Below are 12,105 nucleotides of genomic sequence, written 5' to 3' on the forward strand. Positions count from 1 at the left end.
TTTAACTGCCTACTAGGAAGGATCCCCCTGAATTTGTTTTCTTGAGCTTCTCTCTTTTCCAAAAATGAACCCTTAAACCCCTTCCTATTTCCTACACTAATATAACAGTGATCTTTCAGTTCAATTGAAGTCAAATCTACTACGAGCCTGGCTCTAGCCAATTTGCCCAGACTAAGAAACGGAGCTTCTGGGACTCTTTCAAATAAGCAGAACACCCTCCTTTTATGGGCTGATGCTCCTAAGCTCTCCTCTTCCCTCTTATTCCCACTCCTCTATTTTTCCCTTTTTCCTCCCATGCCACTCCCATTTAGGAGGGGATTGCCCTCAGTTCCTCCCATGAAATTCCCCTTTTTTGCTGTACCCCATAAATATCTAAGGCTCTGTATTGTGGGCTCCTTGGTATAAAAAGCTCATGCTGCACATGCCTCTCTCTCGTAATCAGTCAAGTTACTGTCCATGTCTTGTGAAATCATGATTGTTGATTAATATTGCAAATATGCCCACGTTTCCTCTGTCTTAAAAAAAGCCCTTACTTGATCCTTCTGTTTCCACTATCATCTTCTATCCATTTACAGTAGGTGTTTCTATCTTCTTTTTAACCCCTTACAATCTGGCTTTCAGTCTTATCACTCCTCCCAAACTATTCTGTCAAAGATGCTAATGATTTCCCAAGTGCTAAATCTAATCATTTTCTTAATCATTTTCCTTGACCTCTCTTTATCCTTGACACGTATCGATCATTGTCTCCTCCTTGATTCTCTCTTCGTTCTAGGTTTTCAGGGTATCATTCTCTCCTGGTATTCCTTCTACCTATATGACCTCTTCTGGATCCTTTGCTAGATCCTTTTCCAGAGTAAGCCTTCTAATTATAGATGTCTGTGAGTGTTCTGCAATGGGCCCTCTATTACTTTAGTTGGTGATCTTATCAGTTCCCATGGATTTAATTACCATCTCTCTGCTGAGAATTCTCAAGTCTACCTATCTTGTCTCATGTTCTCATGTCCCATGACCTCTAGCCTTGCATCTCTCACACTCCCGTTGCTCCACCCGTATCCAAACTATTGTATCTCTTGAATGTAATATTCTTTTTAAAATGTAATGTTCTCTGTTGAGGTTTTCTTGGGGTCTCTGGGAGCAGCCTTCGTTTCAGTTCAGTAATCACCACACGAGTAGCCAGGGGTTAAAGTCCAAATCCTTTATTGTCTCCTTCAAAGTCTTGTCTCCTTCTCTTGGGCCTCGGCTAGTTTTTCTGGAGGCCTATCTCTCTCCTTAGTTCGGAGAGCTTGAGCTCCCGCCTGCCTTCTCTGGCTTCTGAATCTTCCTGACTGAATCCTGGCTGAGGCTCCTAGCTTATATACCCTACACTGAGTATAAACCAATCATTATTTGTTGTAGGATTAAATCGATGCTAACCTAGATTTAACCATTGTCTCCTCAATTCCACTTAGTACCTTGTTTCAAGTTCTGGCCCATAACATCTCCTTGTAGGATTAAATCAGTCATACTGAACCATGCTAAATTAGATAACTATTGTCTCTATCAATTCCACTGATTTAGTACCTTGTAAGAATCCTTTGTTTCAAGTTCAGAGTTCTGGTCCATAACACTTGAATATGCTCCCTTCTCTTCCCTGACACTTCCATCACTCTAGTGCACACCTTCATCACCTTTCATCTTGATTATTGCAACAGATTGCAGATGGGTCTGCTTATTTCTAGTCTCTCCCTATTCCAGTCCACCTTCCATTCATCCATTAAAGTGATTTTTCTAAAATGCACTTCTGATCATGTCCCCTCCCTACTTAGTAAACTCTATGGCTAGGAAGCCTTACGAATACATGGTTATTATGGTTGATTTGATCCATATTGCATAACTCCTGCTCTGTTTCTGTGTTAAACTAATTTTTAAATCAGTACTATTTTTTTTTTTAAAAGAAAGCCTCTACTGCCTGCAGGAGCAAATACAAAATTCTTTATCATTCAGAGCATTAGAAGCAAATAAAAAATTCTCTGTCGTTCAGAACACTTCATAATCTAGCCCCCTTTTACCCTTCTAGTATTCTTACACTTTATTCTTCCAAATATACTTTTTTGATGCAATGACATTGGCCTCCTTACTGTTTGATAAGCAAGATACTTTATCTCTTGGCTCTGAGCCTTTATCTGGCTACCCCTATAGCTGGATCACTATCACAGCTCTACTCTAACTACTGACCTCCCTGATTTCTTTTAAGTCCCAACTAAAACTCCATTATCTGCAGAAGGTTTTCCCAACCCCTTTTAATTCCAGTACCTTCAATTAATTATATCCTATTTATTTTACATATATATATACACACACATACATGTTTATCTTTTTATATATTTGTTAGAATATGGTCTCTGCACATCCTCCTTCCTATCTACTCCCCACTCCTATTAGATTATAAGCTCTTTTAAGGAAGGCACTGTCTTTTGCTCTTTGTATCCTTAGTGCTTTACACATAATAAACATTTGATAAATGTTTAGTAATTGATTATATATATAGTTTATTTTCTTTTTTCTTGAATTTTATTAAACTAGGTCTAGTAAGGAGATTACTGGTTAAAAGAGTATGTGCAATTCATTAACTTTGAGAACTTAATTTCAAATTGCTTTTTAGAGTGGCCTATTCATAGCTTCTATAAGGTACCTATTTTTCTGAAACTTGTCCAATATTTATCATTTTCCTTTTTATTTATTTTAATCATCTGTGTCAGTCTGATGGTCATGAAATAGAACCTGAATTGCTAGTTTTTAGTGAATTTGGAGCTTTTATTCATAGAGCTATTGATATTTTAGATTACTTTCTTGGAAAATTGCCTGTTCACATCCTTTGATTATCATTTGGAGAATGTTTTTATTCTTATAGTTTTAATAATTTTTTTTTTATAAATCTAGGAAACAATCCCTATCAGAAAAAATTACTGTAGACTTATCCCAATTAACATTTTCCTTTCTATTCTTAGCTGTATTGGTTTTGTGCAAAAGCTTTTACATATCATGTCATCAAAATTGCCAATTTTATTTTTTGTGGTCTTCTCTATCTCATGTTTGGTCATGAACCTTTCCTTTCACCATACATCTAAAAGATATTTATTCTTTGGTCCTATAATTTGTGAAATGATCTTTGATACTATCTTTGATAGTCATGTACCTATTTGGAGATTATCTTGGTAGATGTTATAAGGTATTGATTCAAAACTAATTTCTGCCTGATGGCTATTCAGTTCTCCCAGGGGTTTTGTCAAGTATTCAGTCCTTCTCCTAATACTTGGGGGTCTTAGAATAGTAGATTATTTAATTAATTTGGTCCTATATATTGTGTAATTCTTAATCAATTGCAATGACTAAACTTTTTTAATCACCACTATGTTTGTTTAAGAAATTATTGCTGCTTTGTAGTATAGATTGAAATCTGGTATTAGTAGGTGAGCCTTCTTCCTTCTCATTTTAAAAAACAGTATCTTGAGATTTTTATCTTTTTTTCTTCCATTTACACATTTTATTGAGGTTTTTTTTTTTGTGATTCTATAAAGTATTCTTTTTGGAGTTTGGTACTTCCTAAGTAAATTAATTTAGGTAGTATTTCCATTTTTATCATATTATTTTGACTTACTCATGAGCAATTTATCATGTTATTCATATTTTAATTTACTGTTATTTGGTAAAGGATACTACTTTAGAAAGTGGATTGTATTTGTAGAAGGATAAACAATGTAGTGATGCCCCCTAAACTCTTTGGATAATGAGCCTTCATAATTTCTTTTTCAGTTATATTTGTATTGAGCATGTAATTTCAGTAATATAGGTAGTCTCATTTGTGAAAAAGCAGACAAAAGAATAAGTAGTAATACTTAGTATGTTTCTAAGTTATATGTATAAATTCTTATTGAATCTGAGTGGAAGAGAACTATTTCTTTCATGTTATTAATTGTGAAAGTGTTCAGAAAAACTATATGTAATATTAAAAATGAAAAAATTTTGTTTAAAAATTTCAATTAATGTGATTGAAAAAAATCTTAACTATCCTTAAAGAGATACCATTCTCTATGCCTGTAAGCATTAACCGTGATATGCATTTGTCATGATAAATTGGCTTACTAATTTAGATTTTGATTGTTACCTTTGTAATAAGTCTGTCTGAATATCACTTAGATATAATTAAATGTCAAACAGTAGTAGATTTCTGTTAAACTGTGCATACTCTTAAATGGATTTGAACACATAGTAAGTCGTGTGCACTGAAAAATGTTATATAGAATAAAAGTCTGGCACAGAATGATTAACATGAATTCTGACCTTTGTCAGTTTTATAAAAAGTTTGGTTCTATGAATTCAAGAAGATGGTTTAAAAATGTTTCGTTTCTGATTTTATCTTTGTGTCTTGATGCTTTGAATCTTTATTTAATAAAAGGTGATTTATTTAATAAAATAAATATTTATTAATAAAAGATTTAACAAAAAATCTTTTGTTAACAGATAAATCAACAAACTGGGAAGATGATGGTTGGGGAGCATGGGAAGAAGCAGAAACACAAGAACCTGTAAGTCTGTATTCACATATTTGTGTTTTCTGTTAATGTATTATTTGAACTTCGCAGTCATGTGATAGTACTGACAATTATATCTGAAATAGCACTTTTAAATTTTGGTGTGCCATGAGGGTTTAATAGCTCCCAGTTGAGTTTGACACTACTAGCTGAGACCATTTATTTGTGGTTCTAAAAGAAAAGGAGAAGGAAAAACCTAGTTATATTACTTTATCTTTACCTTTTTCTTTTTTTTTCTGATTGATAAGTACTTATGAAACTTTTTTTTCCAAAGATTGTAATGGCATTTTTATTTTTATAATTAGACATTTAGCCACTTAGGTTACAGTGGATGTTCTAATAACCATGTTGTTATATTGGAATTTATTGGCACTACTATATTAGAGAAATAAGCATGGTGGGATCTACAATGTAAATCGCTTCTAATTGACAAGTGCTACCATATTAAAGTGATAATTGCTCAAAACTTTCAAAAACTATATAAACCTCTAACTCTGTTTAAAGAGATAGTTTACCATTCTGTATGTCTGTATGCATTGAAGTCGTTGTGGTTGTGTGCATCTGTTTTAAAAATAACATACTTTGATGTTTTGTTTGATCTCTAATTTCCTTAGATTGGCCACTACCTTCTTTGGTGGGAATTGTGACCCCTCTATACTTTTTTTTAATCTTGTGCACTTTGTCTGTTTTACTCTTGGGTACTTTTACTTGACTCTTTAAAAAAAAGAAATGCATGAAACATGCAAAACATTTCTATTATTAGTCATGTTGTAAAAGAAAGAAAAATCAAGAAAGTGGGAAAAAAAAAACATGCTTTGATCTGTACTCATTTCATCAATGTGAAGTTAGCTTAGCCTTTCATAGTTGATCATCTTTATAATAATGCTTTTACTATGTACAATATTCACCTAGTTCTGTTCACTTTGCATCAGTTTTTATATATAGATATGTATTTTTTTTTCTGCATCTGTGTTTGTCATTTTAGGACAATATAGCATTTCATCACCATTATATGCCAAAACTTGGTCAGCCATTCTCTTGTTGATGGGCATCCCCTAAGTTTCCAACTCTTTGCTTCTACCAAAAAAAGCTACTTTAAATATTTTTTGTACATAAAGGTTCTTTTCCTTAATATTTTGTAAATAGTACTTGATGCATTTTGGTTAGATCAGACCTCTTTACCTAGTGGCAAAATGAAGGACATGTAAATTTAAGATGAGTGGATAATGAGTTCAAGATTTAATTCTAAAGGAATTCTATGCACTTATTTGAGTTTCTTATATTTGGTGTCTTCAGAGAGAAAGGTGATAGGCAGGTCTGATTCAAATCCTGGGAGTTTAGGTTTGATGTTGATATGAAATGTAATGTATTGGTTATTGAATAGATAACAAAAGAAAGTTTACTTAACCCTAATGTAGGAAGGATATGTAACATATATAATAAAGCATTTAGTTTCCATGGGCATAGTCCCATTTGTTTTCCCTATGAAAATAATCTGTACATCAGGGCAAGGTATAATATAGTGATTTGTGTAATCTTCTATTATTTACCAATTCTGAAGAGCATTGAACTCACATGAGTAGTGTTTTATTTGGCCTTAAGTACCCAGGAAGCCATATCAACATAGCCAGAGGTTAATAGGAAGCTAAAATAAGGGAGACACCACTTGAGCCCTGGCTTTGTCTTCTTTTAGATCCTGATCCTTGTAGGAGATGTCTAGGCAGTTGTGTTAAAAGTGTCATACTTTACATGTAGTATAATATTTATTACTTATTACCTTAATACTTCAACTAAGTGAATTTATAATGAATGAATTCAGGCTTAATGGATTCAGGGACCCAAGTGCAAATCTTGCACCAGATTCTAGTTGTATACTTTGGGCAAATCACTTACCCTCTCTGTCTGCCACAGTTTTCATCTCTAAAGATAATAGTATGGAAGTGGATTTCTTTGACAAAGAGACCTAACTGAGTTTCAATTGATAAATGATGGACAGAAGCAGCTACACTCAAAGAAAGAACACTGGGAAACGAATGTGAACTATTTGCATTTTTGTTTTTCTTCCCGGGTTATTTTTACCTTCTGAATCCAATTCTCCCTGTGCAACAAGAGAACTGTTCGGTTCTGCAAACATATATTGTATCTAGGATATACTGCAACATATCTAACATATATAGGACTGCTTGCCATCTAGAGGAGGGGGGTGGAGGGAGGGAGGGGAAAAATCGGAATAGAAGCGAGTGCAAGGGATAATGTTATTAAAAAATTACCCTGGCATGGACTCTGTCAATAAAAGTTATTATAAAATAAAATTAAATTAAAAAAAAAAAGAAGTTCTCCAATTCAAAATAAATAAATAAATAAAGATAATAGTAGTATCTATCTTAGGATTGTTGTGAGGATCAAATGAGATCAAATATTAAAACATTATATAAATGTTTACTACTGCTTCTGTTATTATTCTTCAAAAAAGTATGAATACTCTTACCCATTCACATCATAACTCATCTATGACTTTGTAGATAGTCTTTGAGAGTGACTTAAAATGAAAAATCCATCATCTTGTGTCCAATTTTGTGATGGAAATGTATACTGGCCCTCTTATGACAAAAATAAAGTTCAATGCATGGCTGAACTTGAAATCTTACAGTTTTGTAGGATTGACCAAGCGCTTACTTTCATTTGGTATAGCATTTGTGAACTCAGGGTCATCTTGTGATTTTCCACCACAAACAGATAAAAGATTTTAGTAGAGGATTTGTTTCCTGTTAAATATGCATTTTTATGGCTTAACAAGAACCAAGAAAATGCTAATCTATTCATACTACTGCCAAGCTCAATTTCCTTATCACACATCATACCATTCCTCTCTTCAAAATATCTTCAATTGTTCTGAATCCAAAGGGAATTTCAGACTCTTGAGATTCATTATAGAGATGTCTTATAGGGGAGATATTCTCTGTATTCTGCTAGTTAAAACTCTTGCCCTGGCATTCAAGTCTTTGCAGAATCTGGCACACTCTGTCTTCCAAACTTATTTCATGCTACATACTCAGGGTACAGTCACACCGAACAATTTTGCTCTATCACACTTTGTATTTTCGGCCCTGTGCCATTATTTCCTATTTATGACTTAACCATCTTGCCTCTCAGGACTTAAGGACTACAAACACACACACGTATGTATGTCTGTATGTATATTTATATCTATCTATCTATATAAAATCTTTGTTGTTGTTAAGCCCTTTCTCCACAGAGATAGCATTCCCTATTTGCCCCAAAATATTAATCATCTTTTAGCCAGACTTTGGCTTATTCTTGGACAAGCATTTGTTAAAATACATCCTCTGTGTGCCAAGTACTATTCCTCCCTTTTTTTGAACTAGAGAAGTAGTCTGTGATCCTGAATTTGTTTCTTTGTACATACTTCTTAGCAAGAGAAATCAAAGTTGTCCTTAACTATTTTGGATACTCTTGAGGTAATGAAACATTCATTTGCTGTACTAGTTTATAAGATTTTTGCTGCCAGTATGTTAGTTGTATTTGAGATTGTGGCAGAGCCTGGTGATAGCTTGAGTTAAAGTTCTAGACTATGCATATTTTAAAGTAAAGTTGTAGTAGTTATCTTTTAAATGTGTCCATTATCTGAACCTACCTCAGCTTCAATAATCTGGCTTCTTGTCTCACCTTTCTGTTTGTATCCTCAATCCTTAGCCAAGTGTTTCATACATAATAAGCTCTTAAGAAATGCTATTTCATTTCTTTCAAGAATTCACTCATACTTGATAAGTATTTACCACATAAACCATTATGCTGAATATTAAGTAGGAGGACAAGATCATTAGCGCCAGATTATTTTTTTAGTTTTGAAATTAGGTTACTGTACTCTTGTTCTTTTTGAACTTATGAGAAAAATGAATAATTGGCTAGCTAATCAAATGTGTTAAGTTTAACTAGAGTCATTGAAGAATCAATGTGTAATTAACAAATATTGTGTATTCCCTTTTTACTTGATAATATGTTATATTATGGGGATATAAAAAAACAACAACACTAAACTTGACGTCAGAAAACCTGGTTTCAAATCTTATCACAGATATTTACTAATACATTTTTGACCTTGAGAAAAGTGACTTAATTTCACAATAAATCAATAGCACAAGAAGACACAATAAAAGTTTTTTGATTTGGTTGAATAAACAAGCATTAAGCATCTACTGTGTGTCTGCTTCATTCTTTGTATTTGTATTTTCAGTGCCAATCTCTTCTCTCAAAGAATTTATGTTCTAATTGAGTTCATAAATAGATAACTAAGCACAGAAAATATGAAGATAATGAATAGAGGATAAGGAAGAAGGCTATTAGTAGTTAATAAAATTTAAAATGGCTTCATGAAGAAAGGTTTGCTTGAGCTATATTGCTTGAGCTTGAAGAAAGAGAAGATTCTAAGAGCAGGAGATGAGGAATGAAAGGACATTTCAGGGATCAAGGATGGTTAGTGCCAGAAATGAGGTGGAGTGCTATGTGTGAGGAATAGAGAAAAGGCTGACGTGGTAAATTTCAGAGTAAGGAAGGGAGAGTGATGTTCAGTGATGCTAGGAAGATAGACTTGGGCTAGGCTTGAATTTATATTTTATCTTAAAGATAGACATTTAAACATTTTTTTTAAATAGGGCAATGCCATAATCAGACATTCAGACTAGGAAAAATCATTTTGGCAGTTGTGTGGAGGGTAGACTGGAGTGGAGAGCAACTTGAGGCAGAGAAGTCAGAAGGCTTTCTTATAATCTAGGAGAGAGGTAATGAGAATCTGAAATAAAGTGATAGGTATGTAGAAGGTTCAGATGTAAGAAGTCATATAGATTTAGAAATGTCAACTTGTGGGATATAGTGAGGAATCAAGGAACCAGAAGTTATGAATCTGAGGGATGTCCCCTTAGCTTCTGTTTCCATTTCTATGGAATGAAGATATATACTACCTACTATCTGCTGTATATGAAGGATTTTTGTAAACTGTGTAATGTTACACAAATTTCCTGTCCCTGATCCCTTATTTTCCCTCTTCTAAATCTGCTTGAGTTTCTTCATCTTGAAAGAGATCAGATGAACCAGAACTCTATTTCTTCCAGTGAAAAATAGGACCCCCAGGTCTTATCATTTGCCCTGTCTCTATATTCTGAAATCTCCTAGAATTGTCAACTGACCTGCAGTATTATTTTATATTATTTCGTATTATCCTTTATTATGGGTTAAAAGGCTTTGTAGGCCTTTAAAAGCTATTATTCTTAGCATTGGAGGTGACTGTGGTATGATGAAGGAAATAATACTGTACTTGGAGTCAAGAGGACCTGCATTCAAATTTTACTTGGACACTTACTAGCTATGTGACTCAACTTCCCAAAGCCTCTGTTTCCGTGTTACAAAATGAGAAAATTGAATTCACAGCTTCTAAAATCCCTATCATCTTTAAAACTCTAATCTTAAAAAACTCTGCTTGAAAGCCTAGGAATAGAATTTGTCCTGTGTACAATTGAAGTAGGATGTCACCTAAATAGAGTGAATTAAAAGACATTTTGAAGTCTTTCTCTTTAGAATATTTCCCCAACCAACCAGTTTTGTGATCTGAAATGAATGCCCTTTTGATTAAGGTACTTTACTGTTAAAATATAAATGTGGTAAGGCTAAGATAACAAATTAACAGTACAGATTATTTTCATTCCACATAAAGAATCCATCTCTAGAGTTTGTTGCAGGAAGAAAACTTTTACAATACCTCTTATGCATGTATAAAAAAGTACTCTATATATTATATATACAGACATGTGCATCTACCTTATATATGTACATCTCGGTATGTTTTTGTATGTTTTATACAAATAAACATCCCCTTTCCTCCCTTCACATAACTACCATCCTTATATTGGTCCTCAGTCCTCTTAACTGAACTATTGCAATGGCCTTCTTTTTTTTCCCTCATTATATTTTATTTTTCCAAATACATATAAAGATAATTTTCAGTGTTCATTTTTGTAAGATTTTGAATTCCAAATTTTTCTTCCTCCTTTCCTTCCTTCCTCTCCCCAAGACAGCAAGAAGTCTGATGTAGGTTATACATGAACAGTCATTTTAAACATATTTCCATATTTGTCATGTTGTGGGGGGAAAAAAGCCCAAAAGGGAAAAAAAAGATCATGAGAAAGAAAAAGTAAACAAGCAAAAAAAGTGAAAATACTTTGCTTCGATCCACATTCAGTCTCTGGATGTGGATAGCATTTTCCATCCCAAATCTCTTGGAATTATGCCTTATAATTGGTCTTCCTCCTCCTCTCTCCTCACAAATTACAAAAATTTTTCCTAAAGTTTAGGCTTGACTTACAAAACTCCAGTGCTTCTCTGTTACCTCCAGATAAAGTCTTTTGTTTGTTTTGCAGTTTATCCTTTTCTTACCTTTCTAATCTTTTCTGTTGTTCCCATTCACCCATTCTACATTCTGACAACACTGACCTATTTATTGTTCCTTATGTAAGTCACTGTCTTTTTCTTTTCTTTTCTTTTTTGCTGAAGCAATTGGGATTAAGTGACTTGCCCAGGGTCACACAACTAGGAAGTATTAAGTGTCTGAGACCAGATTTGAATTCATTTCCTCCTGACTTCAGGGTTGGTGCTCTATCCATTGCACCACTTAGCTGCCCCAGTCACTATTTCCATATCTTTGCACTGGCTGTCCCCAATGCCTGGAATGCTTTTTCTTCTCATCTGTGCTTCTGATTTACTTCACGACTCAGCTGAAATTTCATCTTTTAAATCTTTTCTGGTGCATCTTGCTGTCTTCCTTTGAGATTAGCCTTATCTACTTTGTATGAACCTTCCTTTTGGCTTCTATCTTTGTCTCAAAGCCCACCTTACACTCTCCAGATCTGCCTTCACTACAGAACTTCTGTAGTACACTGGAGAACTAGTTCTCTACTCTCATTTCCTTCCATCACATTCCTAATTCCACAACCTTACCTTTTTCACTAGTTTTAGTGCTACCCCCCTGCCTCTAGATTGGATGCTTTTAAGATCAAGCTTCCACTTGTTTCTGCTTGCTGAGAGGTGAGCCTCATAGGTAGCAGCTGCCATGAGTTTGGAACTTGAAAGATGATCTTGAACAATATACATGTCTGCCCTCTATAGTCCTTTTTTCACCTACTGAAACCCTGCCTGGACTCTTTTCTCAGCGATGATCACACAAACCATAATCATCTGCTGATGTACAAACCCCATTCTCCATTTCTCAGGTGCTTGGTGCCTTAATCCCATCCATCTCAACCTTTTCCCTTCAGCATTACATTTCAAATCTACCCACCCTGTCTATTATATTCTATGAAATGCCTATTCTGTAATTAAGAAACTTTCCTTTTTCACTCCTTCCCATTTTCTGATACTTATCTGATTGACTAATGTTTATGCTGTATTTCTACCAATCTTTTCAGGACTGCTTGCCTGTTAATTCATCATTTTCCTTCCTCACTGAATTTGGTGATTATCTTAA

The 12,105-nt window shown here is 34.1% G+C and overlaps 1 protein-coding gene across 1 annotated transcript in view; it reads left to right on the forward strand.

The window, feature by feature from the left end:
• Positions 1 to 12,105, forward strand: part of RAB3GAP2 (RAB3 GTPase activating non-catalytic protein subunit 2) — a 126,654-nt gene that overhangs the window by 23,782 nt on the left and 90,767 nt on the right. The window contains exon 2 of the mRNA XM_051998255.1: positions 4,501 to 4,565. Within this exon, the coding sequence (XP_051854215.1) occupies positions 4,501 to 4,565 (65 nt within the window). The remainder of the gene's footprint in view (positions 1 to 4,500; positions 4,566 to 12,105) is intronic.

This window comes from Antechinus flavipes, chromosome 4 (genome assembly GCF_016432865.1).
Source record: "Antechinus flavipes isolate AdamAnt ecotype Samford, QLD, Australia chromosome 4, AdamAnt_v2, whole genome shotgun sequence".
NCBI classification, from domain to species: domain Eukaryota; kingdom Metazoa; phylum Chordata; class Mammalia; order Dasyuromorphia; family Dasyuridae; genus Antechinus; species Antechinus flavipes.